The 19,766-nt window shown below is 43.9% G+C and overlaps 1 protein-coding gene across 1 annotated transcript in view; it reads left to right on the forward strand.

Annotated features, from left to right (window-relative positions):
- Positions 1 to 212: 212 nt before the first annotated feature.
- LOC120935705 (hormonally up-regulated neu tumor-associated kinase homolog A-like) overlaps positions 213 to 19,766 on the forward strand; it is a 69,734-nt gene continuing 50,180 nt past the window's right edge. The window contains exon 1 of the mRNA XM_040347761.1: positions 213 to 737. Coding sequence (XP_040203695.1) covers positions 501 to 737 — 237 coding nt within the window. The 5' untranslated portion in view covers positions 213 to 500. The remainder of the gene's footprint in view (positions 738 to 19,766) is intronic.

The raw sequence follows: 19,766 nt of genomic DNA on the forward strand, positions 1-19,766 counted from the left end.
CCCAAAAGGTCAATCGGATATTCCCTGAATCAACTTTACCAATAAATATTAGTATGTGGTTCAAGAATTAATGTACTTCATTCCACCAATAGTTGCTAAATGTTGCTGTGGCATTTGAATGTTTGTAAACTTTGGGGTATATCTGCAAGTAGGTGACTGGTTAGTAGGTGTCACCTACTAGTACAACTAACATTTGGCCTCCCACTTGTGCCATGTGAAAATGCAAAGTTCATTCCATGTTAATGCTGGTGTTAGATATCACTGTTACAGGCAGCTTCATTGCAATGTCTGACTGCATGTATCAGGTTTGTCTAATAATCTACAGCCTGGATGTGCTTGAGCAAATCTACATGACTGAAAGCAGGGATCATTGAGGAGATGTTTCTGTTTCGAGATAAAGGTCTGATAGACTACGAGGAATTACTACTCTCAGAGTCGTATTCTTCTTTTACATATACGCTATCTACTGACCTAATTGTCTAGTCAGCTTGAGTTCAAGGATGCCTGCTGTCATCAACACTGTTTTGGATGGAGACAACTTAGACAAGATATTGACAGAATGTGGGAAACAAAACAGAGAAACAAAGATACTTACCTGTTTTTCCAGGATGTCTGAAGAAAGTGTAAAGAACTTTCCTCACACCAAACGTGTGGGAAATTATCTGGTTGGGAAAATGATCAACAAAGGATCCTTTGCAAAAGTAATGGAAGGAATGCACATACCTACAGGACAAAAGGTACTGCACCTTTTACATTCTATATGAGAGCTTGCTGTTAGACTGGAAATATTTGGGATAATCATACTGAGTTAATTTATTCCAAACATTCATTTTTTTGGGGAAGCACAATAAAGTATTTGTTAATATTTTGGGGTAACAAAAAGTTGTTGTGGTCAGCAAATACTACAATAATGATATGTAATAGTCTAAAATTACAAGTGATGCATGATCCACCTGAAGCCTCGTGGGATATTTTATGCTGGAAAACAGTTTGGAATCAATGTATAAGCCCTATTCTATTTATATTTATATTTAATTTACTGTATATGTATCTATTTCTCTGGATATTTTATCTGTGCATCATATATTTCATATCTGCAAGCTTGGCGCAACATTTTTCAATAGTTTTGACGAGAAGGAACATATAAAACCCAGTAGTTGCAGGTTTTATTATTATTATTATTATACAGGATTTATATAGCGCCAACAGTTTGCGCAGCGCTTTATTTATAACTTCAACCATTGCTTTTTGTTCTTTTTTTTTTTTTCATCTGCTATATTTGGAATCAGTCTGTATCAAAATATAGAACATTGGTCTTGTAAAGTTAGAATGAATAATTTGTAGCATGCCACAGAGTGGTCCTGTGGATACAAGAAGATATAGAAGTGCCACGTCCTATGAATTAGTTAGAAAGAAAAAAGTAGTTACTTATGGACTTTTTAGGCACAGTTATCAGACATTTGTATCAAAAAATTGTTTATTTAGAAAACATCAAGAAAAATACATAGACTCTTTAAAAACCCAACATTGGATAAACAGGCAAATATGCGAAAATACTCAATGATACCGCTCCTGTTTAACAACCACAATTCTGACAAGGAAACTTTGAAAGGTACAATGACATCAATCCATAGTAGAAGAGGAGTCCAAGAGAGTAGTTGAAAAACTGAATGAACAGTGAAACGATGTTGACAAGATTTAATCAAGAAGCTCGACATGTTACGCGTGCAGACATGCTTCCTCAGGAGCATTTACAAATTTAACTATCAAGAAGGATAAAGAGAAATCACAAATTAATAATATATACAACAAATATACATAAATGAGGCATACATAATAAGCTATCGATGCTGTGACCGCACAGGCAAGGTCTAAGAGATCATCACTGTCGAGCTTCTTGATTTAATCTTGTCAACATCATTTCGCCGTTCATTCTGTTTTTCAACTACTCTCTTGGACTCCTCTTCTACTATGGATTGATGTAGTTGCACCTTCCAAAGTTTCCTTGTAAGAATTGTGGTTGTTACACAGGAGCGGTATCATTGAGTATTTTCGCATATTTGCATGTTTATCCAATGTTGGGTTTTTAAAGAGTCTATGTATTTTTCTAGATGTTTTCTAAATAAATGATTTTTTGGTACAAATGTCTGATAACTGTGCCTAGAAAGTCCATAACTCCCTACTTTTTGTCAGTCTTGTAAAGTTGTTTTTCCTCAGATGCTGAATGCAACAGTACAGCTGAAGGAACATATGCTATGCTTTTGTTATATGAGTAAGAAATTGGAAACACAATGTTGTTGTATAATCTCACATATAAAATATTAGTCTGAAGATCAGTATAGTAGGATACAGCAGTGAATTCCAACTTAATAACACGCATCCAGAACCAGCACTGGGAAATGCATTACGCTTGCCCAATCCACTCAGAGTGGAATGAGTGGGATTTTATTTTGGTAGTTAAAATTTGGAATTAATTGTTAATTGTTAAATGTTAAACTATCTATTGTAACAAAGTGCTTGACTCAACAAAAACAGCAACAATAATACTAAATAACAAGTATATGAAAAAGACAAAACAACAAGCATACTAATTGCAGAAAATAAGTAAAGCTAAAACGAATTTTACTTTCTTCCATAAATACTCATCAAAAGAACGAGCAATTAAGTGACTTAACAGCTTAGAACAAGCACTAGTATAATCTTAGAGGAGGTCATGCTCATTGATGAAGGAAGCCAAGTTCAGGAAGGTGTAAAGATGCACTACTACACTAAAGGCCAATGTTCTCATGTAACAAAGCAGTTTAAATATTTAACAATGGGTCAAACATGCAGTTGTGCTGACTAAGTTCATGCAAATAGACCAACCAATTTGACTGTATTACCTTAAAATGATGTAATCTGTGTAACTCCTTTTTATGTTGATTATTTACCCACGAGATGGCTTTGACTTCTTTAACTGTGATATTACATTGTAAAATTAAACCCACTTCCAAACTAAACCTGATCCAGTGATGTGGACTACCCAGGGTGTCACAATTCTGCAGGGTATCACAAGCAATGAAACATTGATGCCATTTGACAATCTTAAGAACTCCTGACATAATTATTTCAGATATTTGCAGCTTAAGAATGCATAACACTCCCAATTTCGGACTTGCTGGTTAATCCTTCAGCCAACCAAAGTAAACTCCTTCTAAGATGCACTGCTTTCAGCAAACCATTATCTAGTGTATATAAACTTTTGTGCTGAAATGTAGATAGCATACTATATATGTGCAGGTCTGCCTGGGTCAAGTTCTCCCCAGGCCTAGGTAGTGGTGGTGTAGAGGTAGATCTTCACAACTCTGGTCTCTGCAATAGATCAATTGAGTCAAAATAAATTCTTGCTCAGAATCTCCTGAATGCCAGCCAAATGTGCTAGAGTCTAGACTCCCAGCCATCAGTGTGTTGGAGGTGCTTCCAAGGCAAGGAAGATTTCAAGCATATCTTCTGCCACTGCTTTTCTGGCAGGAGATCTTGGAGCTTGTATCAATGCCCCCTACAAGTTCAGCTACCAGGGAGCTAAACAGCTATCTGCTAGATCTGGTGGAAAACCTGGTCACTACAGTGGCTGCTGGAACTTTCCTGAACCTGTTACTTTTTATGTTAGGAAAAAAATATTTTCCAAATGGAAGACGCCTTACCCACACCACTCAAGGCTTGGAAGACACTAATCAACTTGGCTAAGCCATTTAAATTCAATAGAGTCTGGGTGAGTTGGCTGGACTCAGAACATACTGGGGGTTATTTACTAAAACTAAAAAGTGCAAAATCTGGTGTTGCTCTTCATGGCAACCAATCAGCTTCCAGGTTTCATTGCCAAAGCCTAATTGAACACGCTGAAGTTAGAAGCTGATTGGCTACCATGCACGGCTGTACCAGATTCTGAGTGCACCAGTTTTAATAAATCTCCCCCTCTGACTCTGATCCATATTAGTTGTTTATAGGGCCGTAAGAGCCAGTATTGACACATTAACCTTCTAGAAAAGGACATTGATCAACCCAGAGGGATTAGAACACCTATGCATTTAAACATTTGATAGAGGCTGAGAGAGGGTATGCTGTGGGGTTAATTTACTAAATGAAAGAGTGCAAAATCGGCTGCAGCTGTGCATGGTATTTAATCAGCTTCTAACTTTAGCTTGTTCAATTTGACAAAAAAAAATGGAAGCGGATTGGTTTCTATGCAGAGATGCACCAGATTTTGCACTCTTTAGCTTTAGCAAATCAACCCCAATTTGTACAATCTCGAGGTTTGGTTGGGAATGTGATGTAACCATGAACTGCTAAAACTAGGCAAATTTCACAGTTGTTAACAACAAAACCTGGGAAATGTCCAGGGAAAAACCAAGCCTCCTTACCGACCAGCCTGCAAAACAATCAAATTAACCCGTCTAACAGTATGCGTTAAAAACAGGGGTTTTGTCTGCATTTGCAAACGCATGCGAGAGCCACAGAGCCGCCCCAAGGCACCCTATAATCTGTGGTCCTAACACTAAACAATGAGCGTCCCCACAATGGAGGCACATGCATTATAATGGATAGATGGGGCAGGTGGACTGAAGGGGAGCCACCCCTCCTTAACCACTTACCCCCCGGACCATATTGCTGCCCAAAGACCAGAGTACTTTTTGCTAAATGCCCAGGCCAGGTTTTCCGATTCGGCACTGCGTCGCTTTAACAGACATTTGCGCGGTCATGCGACGTGGCTCCCAAACAAAATTGGCGTCCTTTTTTTCCCACAAATAGAGCTTTCTTTTGGTGGTATTTGATCACCTCTGCGGTTTTTAGTTTTTGCGCTATAAACAAAAATAGAGCGACAATTTTGAAAAAAATGAATATTTTTTACATTTTGCTATAATAAATATCCCCCAAAAATATATAAAAAAACATTTTTTTTCCTCAGTTTAGGCCGATACGTTTTCTTCTACATATTTTTCTTAAAAAAAATCGCAATAAGCGTTTATTGATTGGTTTGCGCAAAAGTTATAGCGTTTACAAAATAGGGGGTATTTTTATGTCATTTTTATTATATTTTTTTTACTAGTAATGGCGGCGATCAGCGATTTTTTTTTCGGTACTGCGACATTATGGCGGACACTTCGGACACTTTTGACACATTTTTGGGACCATTGGCATTTTTATAGCGATCAGTGCTATAAAAATGCATTGGATTACTATAAAAATGCCACTGGCAGTGAAGGGGTTAACACTAGGGGGCGGGGAAGGGGTTAAGTATGCCTGGGTGTGTTCTTACTGTGGGGGGGTGGCCTCACTAGGGGAAACACTGATCCTCGGTTCATACATCGTATGAACCGAAGATCAGCATTTCCCCTGCTGACAGGACCGGGAGCTGTGTGTTTACACACACAGCTCCCGGTCCCCGCTCTGTACCGAGCGATCGCGTGTGCCCGGCGGCGATCGCACCCGCCGGGCACACGCACGGGAGTCGGGGGCGCGCGGGCACCCCTAGTGGCGGCTGGGAGAGAGGACGTCATACTACGTGCTCTCGCCCAGCCGAGCCACCTTGTGGACGTATAACGACGGTGTGCGGTCGGCAAGTGGTTAAAGATACAGGAGCACACCAAACACCCAGCATATAGCACAATGACTGCAAAGGTGTTGGTGCACTGCTGGACCAATATAAACACCACAGGTGAAACAAAAACGTGTCCACCGCCCCATCTATTGCTGGCAATCGCAGTAAGTGGCATAGGAAGGCTAACACAGATAACAACAAAACCTGGGGAATGCCCAGGGAAAAACCAAGCCTCCTTACCGACCAGCCTGCAGAACAACCAAATTAACCTGTCTAGCAGTATGCGTTAAAAACAGGGGTTTTGTCTGCACGCATTTGCAAACGCATGCGTGAGCCACAGGCACCCTGTAATCTGAGGTCCTAACACTAAACAATGAGCGTCCCCACTGTGGAGGCACATGCATTCTAATGGATAGATGGGGGCAGGTGGACTGAAGGGGAGCCACCCCTCCTTTAAGGTACAGGAGTAGTGTTGAGCAGAATATGCCATATTCGATTTCGCGATATATCTCGAATATATATTCGAATATTCGAGATATATTCGCTAAATTCGAATATTCGTGATATTTTATCGAAATTAATTGATTGCGATTTTTCGCTATTGCGAATGCGAAAATAATTGCGATTTTTTTAATAACTGCGGTAGGAGCGCTCTGATTGGCTTAGAATATTCGTGATATTTTATCGAAATATCGCAACATGCGAATGCGATATTTATTGCGGAATTTCGAGATATGCTGGAGGAGCGCTCTGATTGGCTCAGAATATTCGTGATATTTTATCGAAATATCGCAACATGCGAATGCGATATTTATTGCGGAATTTCGAGATATGCTGGAGGAGCGCTCTGATTGGCTCAGAATATTCGTGATATTTTATCGAAATATCGCAACATGCGAATGCGATATTTATTGCGGAATTTCGAGATATGCTGGAGGAGCGCTCTGATTGGCTCAGAATATTCCTGATATTTTATCGAAATATCGCAACATGCGAATGCGATATTTATTGCGCAATTTCGAGATATGCTGGAGGAGCGCTCTGATTGGCTCAGAATATTCCTGATATTTTATCGAAATATCGCAACATGCGAATGCGAAATTGATTGCAGATATTTCGAAAACTGCTGTAGCAGCACTCTGAAATCGAATATGTATGATATTTTAACCAAAATACATATTGCGATTGCGATTTTTCGATCGCGCATGCGCAATTGCGCGAACAACACGCGACCATTTCCTGGAGCCTTGCCAGTTTCCAACTTATGATCGCAGCGCAATCACACAGCAACATGGTTGGAAGCAATTTCACTAAGTCTGAGGAAAAGTTGCTGATTTGTGTAAGTATTTTGACCACTGTTATTTCATCATCTTCAACTGCATTTTAGTCTAGTTTAAAAGTTAGTATATATGATCAGATATTAGTATTTCACAAAAAATGTGTCTCCTGCTTTTACAAAACTACAAGTCCCAGCATGCCTGGACAGCTGCAGACACCCTGGTTGGCAAATGTGTATTTAGGCACTTTTCCTTGTTATTTAGCATAATGAATTTAAAAAATTTTTGGACATAGGACGTATGCGAACGTCCTGACTTCAGTGTCCTCAAGGCCCTAGGACGTTCGAATACATATTGCCCTTTAGATGTTGCAGAACTACAACTTCCAGCATGCCTGGGAATGCTGGCACTTCTAGTATTGTAAGTTCTGCAGGCCCCCGTTTTTCAGGCCTTTATGCACGGGTCTCTAAACTGTGGCACCCTAGATGCAGCAAAAGTAAAATTCTTAGCATGCACTGACAGACCGTGGCTGATGGGAGTAGTAGTTTTGCAACAGCTGGAGGTGGACTGGTCTTTAAACCCAGAGTTAGGTAACAAACCCGTAGTGTTTTGCAACCATTCTGCCTCCAGCTGTTTTTTTCCTGTTGAAAAGCCTGTGGCGTGCAAAACACAACCCAAAAACTCCACCCGGTGCAAGGAAAAATTTGCACACACCTAAAGAGTGACATCACAAAAAACTGCGGCGGTTGCATACGTCAGTGGTCCTCCGAAAAGGTCCCGTCTCTGACCCCCCGGGGCGTTAGGCTCCTGACAGGGAAAAGAGTTACTGTGGTCCATACAGCCGAAGCCATATGGACCCATCTCGGTCCAAGCAGTGCAATCAACACGCGAACAACACGCGACCATTTCCTGGACCCTTGCCAGTTTACAACTTTTTGATCGCAACGCAATCGCAGAGCAAGATGGTTGGAAGTAATTTCACTGTATCTGAGGAAAATTTGCTGATTTGTGTAAGTATTTCGACCACTGTTATTTCATTATCTTCAACTGCATTTTAGTCTCGTTTAAAAGTTAGTATATATGATCAGATATTAGTATTTCACAAAAAATGTGTCTCCTGCTTTTACAAAACTACAAGTCCCAGCATGCCTGGACAGCTGCAGACACCCTGGTTGGCAAATGTGTATTTAGGCACTTTTCCTTGTTATTTAGCATAATGAATTTAAAAAATTTTTGGACATAGGACGTATGCGAACGTCCTGACTTCAGTGTCCTCAAGGCCCAAGGACGTTCGAATACATATTGCCCTTTAGATGTTGCAGAACTACAACTTCCAGCATGCCTGGGAATGCTGGCACTTCTAGTATTGTAAGTTCTGCAGGCCCCCATTTTTCAGGCCTTTATGCACGGGTCTCTAAACTGTGGCACCCTAGATGCAGCAAAAGTAAAATTCTTAGCATGCACTGACAGACCGTGGCTGATGGGAGTAGTAGTTTTGCAACAGCTGGAGGTGGACTGGTCTTGAAACCCAGAGTTAGGTAACAAACCCGTAGTGTTTTGCAACCATTCTGCCTCCAGCTGTTTTTTTCCTGTTGAAAAGCCTGTGGCGTGCAAAACACAACCCAAAAACTCCACCCGGATGCAGTGAAAAATGTGCACACACCTAAAGAGTGACATCACAAAAAACTGCGACGGGTACATACGTCAGTGGCCCTCCGAAAAGGTCCCGTCTCTGACCCCCGGGGCGTTAGGCTCCTGACAGGGAAAAGAGTTAGCAACGCATATCTCCCCTATACGTGTATCCTGTGTTGTTAATAATATATTCATAATTATGCAAATGATAATGGCTGCTATATTTATGCAAAAAAGGTGGCGACCGAAATGGCAGGATATAAAATCTTTCATGTTACCCCTGTCATTGATTAATAAGGCGAGAATGCTTCCAATTGTTGAATAGCATACATTTACGTCATATATCCATAAGGCTGTCAACAGAAGTATTACAATATACTTTGTTCTTCATCTTGCAGAAGTTCCTGGAAACAGGATACGATAAGCTGCGGAGGCAGCCAGAGAAAAGGGCTGTGGTCAGCGCCCTAATCGCTGACTTTGGCGGCCAACACGACCACAAGGCGATTGTGAAGAAGTGGTCTGACCTGAAGAGGCGCCAAATGGATCAGGTCAGACGTCTTCGGGCTAAATATCATCCAGGTAAGTTATTGTTGACAGTTATGTTTTTTTTTTAAAAAGTGTATTTTGTGCGTGAACTCGAAAGAGAGAGGAGCCGGCCTGCAGGAGTTGGGAGGCCTCCCCCAGAGGCAATCTGCCACCTTTCTCCATGCCGCGGTTGGCAATGGCGGGTGTGAGGGGGTCCTCCCAACCCAACCTCGCATAGCACACCCACCAGGGGCGGGGCTGAGACCACCAAACTCAATTCACAGGTAGCCGAGAGCGGGATCCGAACCCCTAGCTGCAGAGGTGAATCACTTGTCAGTGCAGTGGCAATCGCGTGGAGCCACCGCAGCTCCTTTGGTGACAGTTATGTAAGGTCATATGTAATTCATGTAAGGTCAGATGTTGTTAACCAAGATGCCATGTTGTGCTAACATATATCAGCACCAGCCAAGGTATTCATAGTACTGTTGAAAAAAGACATGGGACAGCAGACAGGAACACAGAAGTTATGTGGGAACATAATTATCCCATTGCTTTGCATGGGACTTTAAAGAAAAACCCCGACCATGGCAAGTGGGGGTGGGTAAGGTTTAAACCACCTATCCTATGTTTGTGGCTGACATATAAGTAACCTGTGTGCCAAGTTTCATATAAATATCTTTAGCCGTTTGTACGTGATGCTGGAACATACATACATACATACATTTATGCACACACACACGTTGAGTTTTATATATATAGATTACCACTAAATTCCTGTGTTAGGAGTGGGGTTGTTATAGTAATCCCGTGTGCTCCATCAGGCCCTTTTTTTAACATGAGATGGTCTGAACAAAACAAAGGAGACAAAAACAGCTCATTTTAACATGGTTGCATCCCAGCTCACGCTCAGTCCCCTGTAGTGCCCACAAGACCCTTTAATATAACATTGTCCCATTGGTTAACTGTCTATATAAATCAATTTGTATTCATATACAATACAGCAGAGTACACAGAATTTGCATACGTCATTAGAAAACATTTTTATAATATATGAACATTGTGTTATTATAGGAGCTCCAATGCCAGTTGTCCGCGCCAAGCGCAGAAGGCGCCAGGCCGATGAGGAGGAGGAGGAGGATGCGGCAGAGGAGGATGCGGCAGAGGAGGAGATGGATGAAGAGGAGCAGCCAGGGCCCTCCCACTCCCCAACCCCAGCTCCTGCTGAGGAGCAAGCTGAGGAGCTTCCCCCCCCCACCACCCCAACTTCTCAAGCAGAAGAGCAGGAGGAAGAGAGCGGTCCTGTGAGCCTCGTTCAGGAAGGTAAATATGTGCACAATGATTAATAACATTTCAACAATAAAATGTAGATATAAAAATGGACAACGGGGCGTGGCTTGGCGCGCGGCGGAGATGGCAGCTTGCTGAGACGGCTCTCCGGGACACACGGCCCGCTAGCACCCTATACCCGACCGTAAGCTCCCAGATGCCTACCAAAAAGCTCCACTCTACGCCCTCATCCCGCACGAGGCGGACTTCGGGGTCTTCCTCTTCCAAAAACATTGCTGAACTCTTTAAACAGACGGGCCGCGGTGCTGCTGCGAACACCAAGATGGCGCCGATCCATCATGAAGAAGACTACAGCGATGACTCACAGTCAGCCCCTGAAGGCACAATGCACAGTAAGTCTGCCCCTGATCACCCACTGACCCTTGCAGATATGTCAGTGATTGCAGCTGACATTAAAGCTACCTTCTCAGCGGCCCTTACAGACTTAAAAACGAGCATGATTGTGCTCAATGAGAAAATGGCGGCCACAGAGTCGGCGGGGAAACGCAGGGACAGAGCAATTCACAAGATAGAGAAGATCACCATGGTCCATGCCCAACACCTGATAGATATGAACCGACAAATAGAGGACCTTGACAACAGAGGACGGAGGTGCAACGTACGTGTAAGGGGCATCCCTGAATCAGTAGATCCGGACCAAATCATTACCACGCTGAGAAGTGTTTTTAACAGCCTGCTAGAACGTCAGGAGGACGCTGACATTGGCTTCGTGAGGGCACACAGAGCGCTGCGACCTAAAGGTCCTGATACAGCACCACCGAGAGACATAATATGTTGTCTGGAGAGCTATGTCCTGAAAGAAGACATTATGCGCAAGGCTAGAAGGAGTGATAACATTATCTTTAATGGTTCCACCATCATGTTATTTCAGGATTTGTCTCAGATAACACTGCGCAACAGGAGAGCTCTCCGCCCCCTGCTGGAGAAACTGAGGGAGAAGGAGCTCAGATACACGTGGCGCTTCCCTTTCGCTCTTAATGTTACGTGCAGTGGACGACAGTTTACACTCCGCACCCCGGCTGATCTCCCCGAGTTCTGCGAAGCTCTCGACCTTGGCCAGATTGAACTGCCCGAATGGTACGCGGAATTCCTGCTCCCGCCGCAGACACGTAGCCCCCCTGATTCGCCACTCTCCACTCCAGAAAAACGGCTGGCGAAGCGGCCCAAACAAGGACGTGGCGGAGGCCCGAGGAACGACACCCCGAACCGCTCTGCTGACACACCCAGGAACAGAGCTGACGACTAACCGTGAGTAAAGACTTCTTCTCCCAGTTGAACCGTGTCCACCGAAGCGATACCTCTTGCAGCAGAGATCCCCCTGCACCTCTCTCTTTTGCCCAAAGCTGACCCCACCATCAGACCTTCCATCGCCCTCAGCTGTAACCCTGTGTACCTGTCCCCCTCCACTGAACTACAGTCAGACACGCTAGATACTCCAAAACTCTCATAGACGCCGCCGCTATCCGCAGCATACACGCGATGAGAACTTCAGGCCTAAATATGTACCCCGCCCTGGACGTGGCTCCCTGTTGGGTACGAGACTGTGTCTGCACGACAAATTTCAATCACCACAGGCCCATAAGAAGGGGATTCCACCCGAACAATCTGATACCCCCTATGCAGCAACTAGGGTCTGATAATCTGACCGCTCATTCTCTTTCTTGTCCTTTTAGTTAACAGGATAATCAGTAACTTAAAACACATTAGTTTATTCTCCAGGGTCAGCCAACAATGGCACGCAGGGGGGCAGAGGACCCTTTCTAAGGGCACTGCTACTGTTTGCTTGGGGTTAGAGGACTTGAAATAGTTCTCCATAGTTAAATGTTCACGCCAACTTACCAGGTTTGTCTACAAGTAGGTTGGGTAATAGTTAAATATATCAATGTTTGATCATTAGATCTAATTTTATAGGGCTGTGTGTGCCGCCCGCTGTTTGACAATATCTGTCTGAGACTTTCTTTTTATTTTATTTTTTTTTATTTATTATTTCCTGTTTTTGATACTGCTCGGATAGTAGATTGTCTGAGGTACTGACGTCACGCCGTCGCTGCCTCCCTAACACCCCACAAGGTGTCCTGACCTCTTGATAGAGAGGCAGGGCACACTGCTCACCATAGGCGGACTCCCCCTGGTGGGACCGATTTCGGCCTCGCGGGGGAGATCTCCTGACAGGTGACCTTCTCCTAACTTTCTCCTCATTCTACCCTTCTCTGATCTATCTTTCTACTCTAACTGCACTAACCCTTGTTCCTTCCCTTACCTACCCCTCCTAACCCGTGCTGACAAGGTGCATTAGTCCACCTATTGTATTGTGATGTTGATAGGCTCTAAGGTATTGTTACTAATTTGTTTACTGCAGCTGTACTATTCCAGATTGTCCTGCCAACCGACTCTGTCATACGAGGTAATCGACATGGCCTACTCCTCCTTGGGGAATCGTCCTCTGGTAATCTCACACAACGTCAGGGGTTTAAATGTACCGGAACGTCGTTCCTCCCTACTAAGAGAGCTAAGAAAAGGTAGGCCCCACTTTGTTTTCCTCCAAGAAACCCACTTCAGAACCAACCATGTCCCTAGACTCTCCAATGCTCACTTTCCAGGTGCATTTCACGCAACCAACAATGACTCAAAATCGAAAGGCGTGTCGATACTGATCAGCAGGGATGCGCCCTTTCAGGTCACAGACCAACTGAGCGACCCTGGGGGTAGATTCCTATTCATCAGGGGCACATACGGAGGATCACCGATGACCTTAGCGAACGTGTACTTTCCGAACAAGGCCCACGGCACCTTTTGCCGGAGAATTGTTGGGGAACTCGCTGGGTTTGCCAACGGATGCATCATACTGGGAGGGGACTTTAATGTGCCCCTGAACCCCATCGAGGATACCTCGAACGGAAAGTCGTGTATCACATATAGACTCCTAAAGAGGCTTAAGGTGATGCTACAATCTCTCCACCTGATTGACACCTGGCGCTTCTCGCACCCAGAGGGGCGTGACTACACTCATTTTTCAATCCCACACGCGAGATACGCCAGGCTAGACTACCTATTTGTCACACAACGCGACCTGACGAGATTGACGGGCGCACATATAGGCATTCAGACATTCTCAGACCATGCCCCGGTATCACTGTCCATGGCGGCAGTAACCCCCTCACGACACTCGCCGACTTGGAGACTTAACGCTTCCCTCCTGACCGATTCGACGACGCTTTCCTCTTTAAACGATTCCCTGAAAGAGTTTTTCACACTCAATGCCATCCCGGGCTCGGACCCGCTCACGGTTTGGGAGGCCCACAAGTGTACAATTAGAGGGATCTTGATTGGTCTTGGTTCCAAACGTAAAAAGGAAAGGGAGGCCTTAATACTTAAGCTGACCACCCAAATCAACAAGCTAGAAGCCCTACACAAACAATCACTTTCCATCGACTCAGCCAAACAACTGCTTGAATTGACGCGAGAATTACAGCAGCTTCTGGACACAACAGCCAGACGCATGTTATTCTTCAAAAAACGATTGTACTACGAATCAGGAGACAAGACAGGCAGATTCTTGGCGAGGGCGCTCCGAGAGTGCTCTTCTGCCAATAATATTGCTGGTATAAAGCGAGAAGACGGGGGACTAGACGTAGAGACTGAAAAGATTGCAAACCACTTCCACAGTTTCTACACGAAACTCTATAACCTCCCCCCCCAACATAGACAACCACACATGACAGATGATAGACCACAGCTTATAATAGAATACCTGGCCAAAAGTGGTATCCCAAAACTCTCAGACCCTGACATTGCTGTATTGGAAAAACCAATCACGGCGGAAGAGATAGGAACAGCGATAGGGCAGCTGAAAACTAATAAAAGTCCGGGACCGGACGGTTATTCAGCTATTTACTACAAGACCTTTGCTGAACGCCTGATAGAGCCCCTTAAAAAAGCCTTGAACTCGCTGTCTACACCCAGAAAGGTGACCCCAGACTTCCTCTCGGCCCACATAGCGGTTATACCAAAACCTGGGAAGGATCCCACTTCATGCTCGAGCTACCGACCCATCTCACTCCTCAATTTAGACGTGAAGTTATTTGCTAAGATTCTTGCCTCTAGGCTCAGCCCATTGCTCCCCGGACTAATTGGTCTAGAGCAGGCGGGCTTCATGCCGAATCGGGAAGCCAAGGACAATGTAACCAAGGCCCTGTTACTGACACACGCGGCGAAGGTGCGTAAGATCGAGGGCCTTCTCCTTTCTACTGATGCGGAGAAGGCCTTCGACCGCGTGGCATGGGACTTCATGACGGCGGTATGCGACCGTGTGGGTTTTGGCTCGCACATGATGGCGTGGGTCGCGGCGCTTTACCAAAAACCATCGGCCCGCTTGAAGGTCAATGGTAGCCTCTCGGATAGTGTGGGAATCACTAATGGGACAAGACAGGGTTGCCCCCTGTCGCCCTTGCTTTTTATATTGACGCTCGAACCTTTTATCAGAACGGTCAAGTTAAACACGGCTGTGAATGGTTTCCACGTGGGAGACAGCGAGTTCAAAGTTGCGGCCTACGCCGACGACCTCCTTTTCTTCCTATCTGACCCTCACATATCACTTCCCAACTTGATGAAGGAATTTACCCAATACGGCTTCATGTCAAATTTAAAAATCAATTACACGAAATCGGAAGCACTCAATATATCGTTACAGGACAGAGTGTTGTCACTAACCAAAGCAAACTCACCCTTCCGTTGGGAAGGAAAAGCCCTCAGATATCTTGGAGTGTGGCTAACCCCTCACCTCCAAGATACTTATGAACGGAATTTTCCGCCACTCCTTAAGAGTTGTGGAGAGGAACTTAATCATTGGAGCCTACGACACTTCTCTTGGTTCGGACGCGCCGCCATAGTTAAGATGGTTATACTACCTAGATTTCTCTACCTGATACGCACCCTGCCGGTTGCGGTCCCGCGTCGTTTTTTCACATCCCTGAACTCTATGCTACTCCGCTTTCTTTGGAGCGCAAAGAAACCTAGAATCAAACTACCTAACCTAACACAATCTAAGGAAAAAGGAGGGTTGAGCTTCCCGGATTTCAAACAATACTACCAAGCAGCACATTTAGCCAGGATCATTGATTGGCACTGCCATGGCCATGCAAAAGACTGGGTGGCGTTAGAGAATGAACTTAGCCCCATCGACCTAAAATACTCACCGTGGACTTCGTGGCCCAATTGCCCCATGACCCTCCGTAGAAACCCCATCACAGGAACTACCCTGGGTTTATTCCACTCACTTTCCAGACTTAAGAAACTTTCCACCTTTCCCAGTCCGCTCACCCCTCTGGCTGACAACCCTGACTTCTCACCCGGTCTGAACACACCGACGTTTAGATCGTCACGCACCGACGACCCACTGCTGGTTAGAGATTGCTATAGGGGGAACAAACTTAAAGATTGGTCCACCCTCAAATTAGACAATGACCTCACTAATCTGAAACAATGGTCGTTCTTTCAATTACGCAGCTACCTGAACGGATTCAGGAACTCGTCTGACCTACATAGGCCACAGACGGTTCTGGAATCCGCCTGCCACGCGCAGAACCCGGTGACTAGGGCCACCTCGGTGGCTTATTCGTGGCTGACTTCCACAAATGAGGAGGGCCTAGACAAGCAGAGACGGGATTGGGCGGAGGACCTTGACCTCGCCATAACGGACAAACAATGGCAAAAAGCCTGCATACTGGCACACAAGTGCTCCATTAGCACAAAGCTGCAGGAGACAAGTTACAAATTGTTAACCAGGTGGTACAACACGCCAGCGAGACTCCACAAATGGGACCCCACAAAGCCAGACACCTGCTGGAGGTGTCAGTCTGCAGTGGGTTCGCTGATCCATATTTGGTGGACCTGCCCAATGATCACCATTTTCTGGAATGTGGTTTGTGATACAATCAAACGGATCACAGAAACATCCATGGAACTGAACGCTGCATGCTGCCTGCTTCACCTGTCCTCCTTCTCGCTCACCCGTTACAAAAACTCCTTAACTAAACACATGCTAAATGCAGCCAAGTCCCTAATTCCCCTCTACTGGAACACCACCAGAGTACCCTCAGTTCAAGAGTGGCTCCGTAGGGTGGCGGAGGTGTGCGAGATGGAGGACACGTTGGCCCAAGATAGAGGGGCAGCTGAGAAATTCCTTGACACCTGGCGACCATGGTCTGCTTTTAGATTTTCACAAGATTACGAAGCTATGATGAACTGAGGCGACACAGGAGACCTCACAGAGCCCTTGTGGCTCCATAACTGCATTACTGTTATATACACCAAAGATTGGCTGATAGATAAAAAATACAACCGCAAGAAACACTACCGACTCACAATACCCCTCCCATACCCCTCTCCCTTTCTTCTTCACGCTCTCCTACACTTTCTTCCTCTAAGACATCACCATTGATTTTCTTGAACACCTATGGCTCTCCGAGCTTTCTGAAGAGTTTCTTCCATGATCTGATGCGTTAACTATACGAGTGCTCAGTTACCAATTAGTGCACCTGTTAAGTCATTTATTTTCATCCTACTGTTGACTCCATGATTAGACCAACATTCTTAGCTATACACAGTTTATTATGCCAGTCTGTAGAGCTGTATATCTGTATCTGTATCAGGCATGATCTTCTACACAGTTGCATCTGTGTCGAGCCTACATTTGTAACTGTCTTGTTTCTTTTGACTTTCAATAAAAATACCTTTGAATGAAAAAAAAAAATGGACAACATATAAAGCGCACCTGTCAGATTGTAGAACCATAATATGGTATTGATGCTAGAAGTATACAGGTAGTGCATAATTATTAGGCAAGTTGTATTTTTGAGGATTCATTTTATTATTGAACAACAACCATGTTCTCAATGAACCCCAAAAACTCATTAATATCAAAGCTGAATTTTTTTGGAAGTAGTTTTTAGTTTGTTTTTAGTGTTAGTTATTTTCGGGGGATATCTGTGTGTGCAGGTGACTACTATTACTGTGCAGAATTTTTAGGCAACTTAACCAAAAAATAAATATATACCCATTTCAATGATTTATTTTTAACAGTGAAACCAATATAACATCTCAACATTCACAAATACACATTTCTGACATTTAAAAACAAAACAAAAACAAATCAGTGACCAATATAGCCACCTTTCTTTGCAAGGACACTCAAAAGCCTGACATCCATGGATTCTGTCAGTGTTTTGATCTGTTCACCATCAACATTGCGTGCAGCAGCAACCACAGCCTCCCAGACACTGTTCAGAGAGGTGTACTGTTTTCCCTCCTTGTAAATCCCACATTTGATGATGGACCACAGGTTCTCAATGGGGTTCAGATCAGGTGAACAAGGAGGCCATGTCATTACTTTTTTTTATTTAATACCCTTTCTTGCCAGCCACGCTGTGGAGTACTTTGACACGTGTGATGGAGCATTGTCCTGCATGAAAATCATGTTTTTCTTGAAGGATGGTGACTTTTTCCTGTACCACTGCTTGAAGAAGGTCTCTTCCATAATCTGGCAGTAGGACTGGGAGTTGAGCTTGACTCCATCCTCAATCCGAAAAGGCCCCACAAGCTCATCTTTGATGATACCAGCCCAAACCAGTACTCCACCACCACCTTGCTGGCGTCTGAGTCGGACTGGAGCTCCCTGCCCTTTACCAATCCAGCCACGGGCTCTTCCATCTGGCCCATCAAGACTCACTCTCATTTCAGCAGTCCATAAAACCTTAGAAAAATCTTTCTTGAGATATTTATTGGCACAGTCTTGACGTTGCAGCTTGTGTGTCTTGTTCAGTGGTCATCGTCTTTCAGCCTTTCTTACCTTGGCCATGTCTCTGGGTATTGCACACCTTGTGCTTTTGGGCACCCCAGTGATGTTGCAGCTCTGAAATATGGCCAATCTTGTGGCAAGTGGCATCTTGGCAGCTGCACGCTTAACTTTTCTCAGTTCATGGGCAGTTATTTTGCACCTTTGTTTTTCCACACGCTTCTTTTGTTTGATGATCACGCTTCAGAAGCTTTGCAACTTTAAGAGTGCTGCATCCCTCTGCTAGATATCTCTCTATTTTGGACTTTTCAGAGTCTGTCAAATCCTTCTTTTGGCCCATTTTGACAAAGAAAAGGAAATTGACTAATAATTATGCACACCTGATATAGAGTGTTGATGTCATTAGACCACACACCTTCTCATTACAGAGATGTACATTACCTAATATGCCTAATCTGTAGTAGGCTTTCGAGCCTATACAGCTTGGAGTAAGACAACATGCATAAAGAGGTTGATGTGGTCCAAATACTCATTTGCCTAATAATTCTGCACTCCCGGGATGTGTTAGACACATAACAAGTGTATACACATGATAATGATTGATTAATAAGCAAAAAAAATTTTTTATTTATTTGGTAACGTTATTTTAAATCCAAATGTTTTTTTATTATATCCTAACAGTATCAAGAAAGATGATGAGGCAGAACGCGCTCATAAAGACAACCCACCAGAGGATCCTGGCAAATCAGCGCCAGATCCGCTACCTTATTCAACAAAATGTGCTGCTAGAGCAGCAGCAATCAAAAAATATAGCGAAGATGGAGCGCCTTCAGAAGCTCAATCAGAGTTATATCTGAAATTATTTCTTTAATAAAAAAAATAATATTTTTTGGAAATGTTTCATTTCTTTTTGAGATAGATTTGTAGGTTTTTCAACACATCTAACTTCACATCAAACAAATCAACATCAACACATTTAACTTCATAATAAGCAAAAACATTTTATACTATTATTTTATTTAACAGTAACCTAGGACAAACTAAAGCACACGACACAGACACGACGAACACAAAATAAACTGTTGAAAAATGAACATAACAAAAGCAACAATATATATATATATACAAAGAGAGAGAGAGGGAGAGCAAGAAAGAGAGAGAATGCAGATGAGCTCTTGCAGACAGCCCAATGGTTGCAGTATAAATGCCGCAAAACAGGGTTTAACATAAGGTTCATTGTTATAGTTACACTTGCTGTTTAGATCCGGTCTGGTAGCTTGTAGCGGAGGCTGTTGGTGGATCCGCTGTGCCAGAGAGGTCATGAAGCTTTACTCAGCATGGAGGCAGCAGCAGGAGTATTAAAATATAATATAACTAGACAATGCATTTCCTGAGGAAAATGCGAGTGGGAATGCTGAATAGCTTAATTGGTGAGCCCCTTGCCAAAGACATTCACCATAACCACTACACTATCTTTAGGACACACAGCTTCTTTCTCTATCTGCAAAGTATAGAGTATGCTGACTTCCTGGTCGCCCCTCCCCCCTCAATAGGTTTCCCCTCCCCCCCAGGTCAGTGAGGAGGAATATTGCACTGAGGTCAGGAAAGTGATTTA

Source organism: Rana temporaria, chromosome 4 (genome assembly GCF_905171775.1).
Source record: "Rana temporaria chromosome 4, aRanTem1.1, whole genome shotgun sequence".
NCBI lineage: Eukaryota > Metazoa > Chordata > Amphibia > Anura > Ranidae > Rana > Rana temporaria.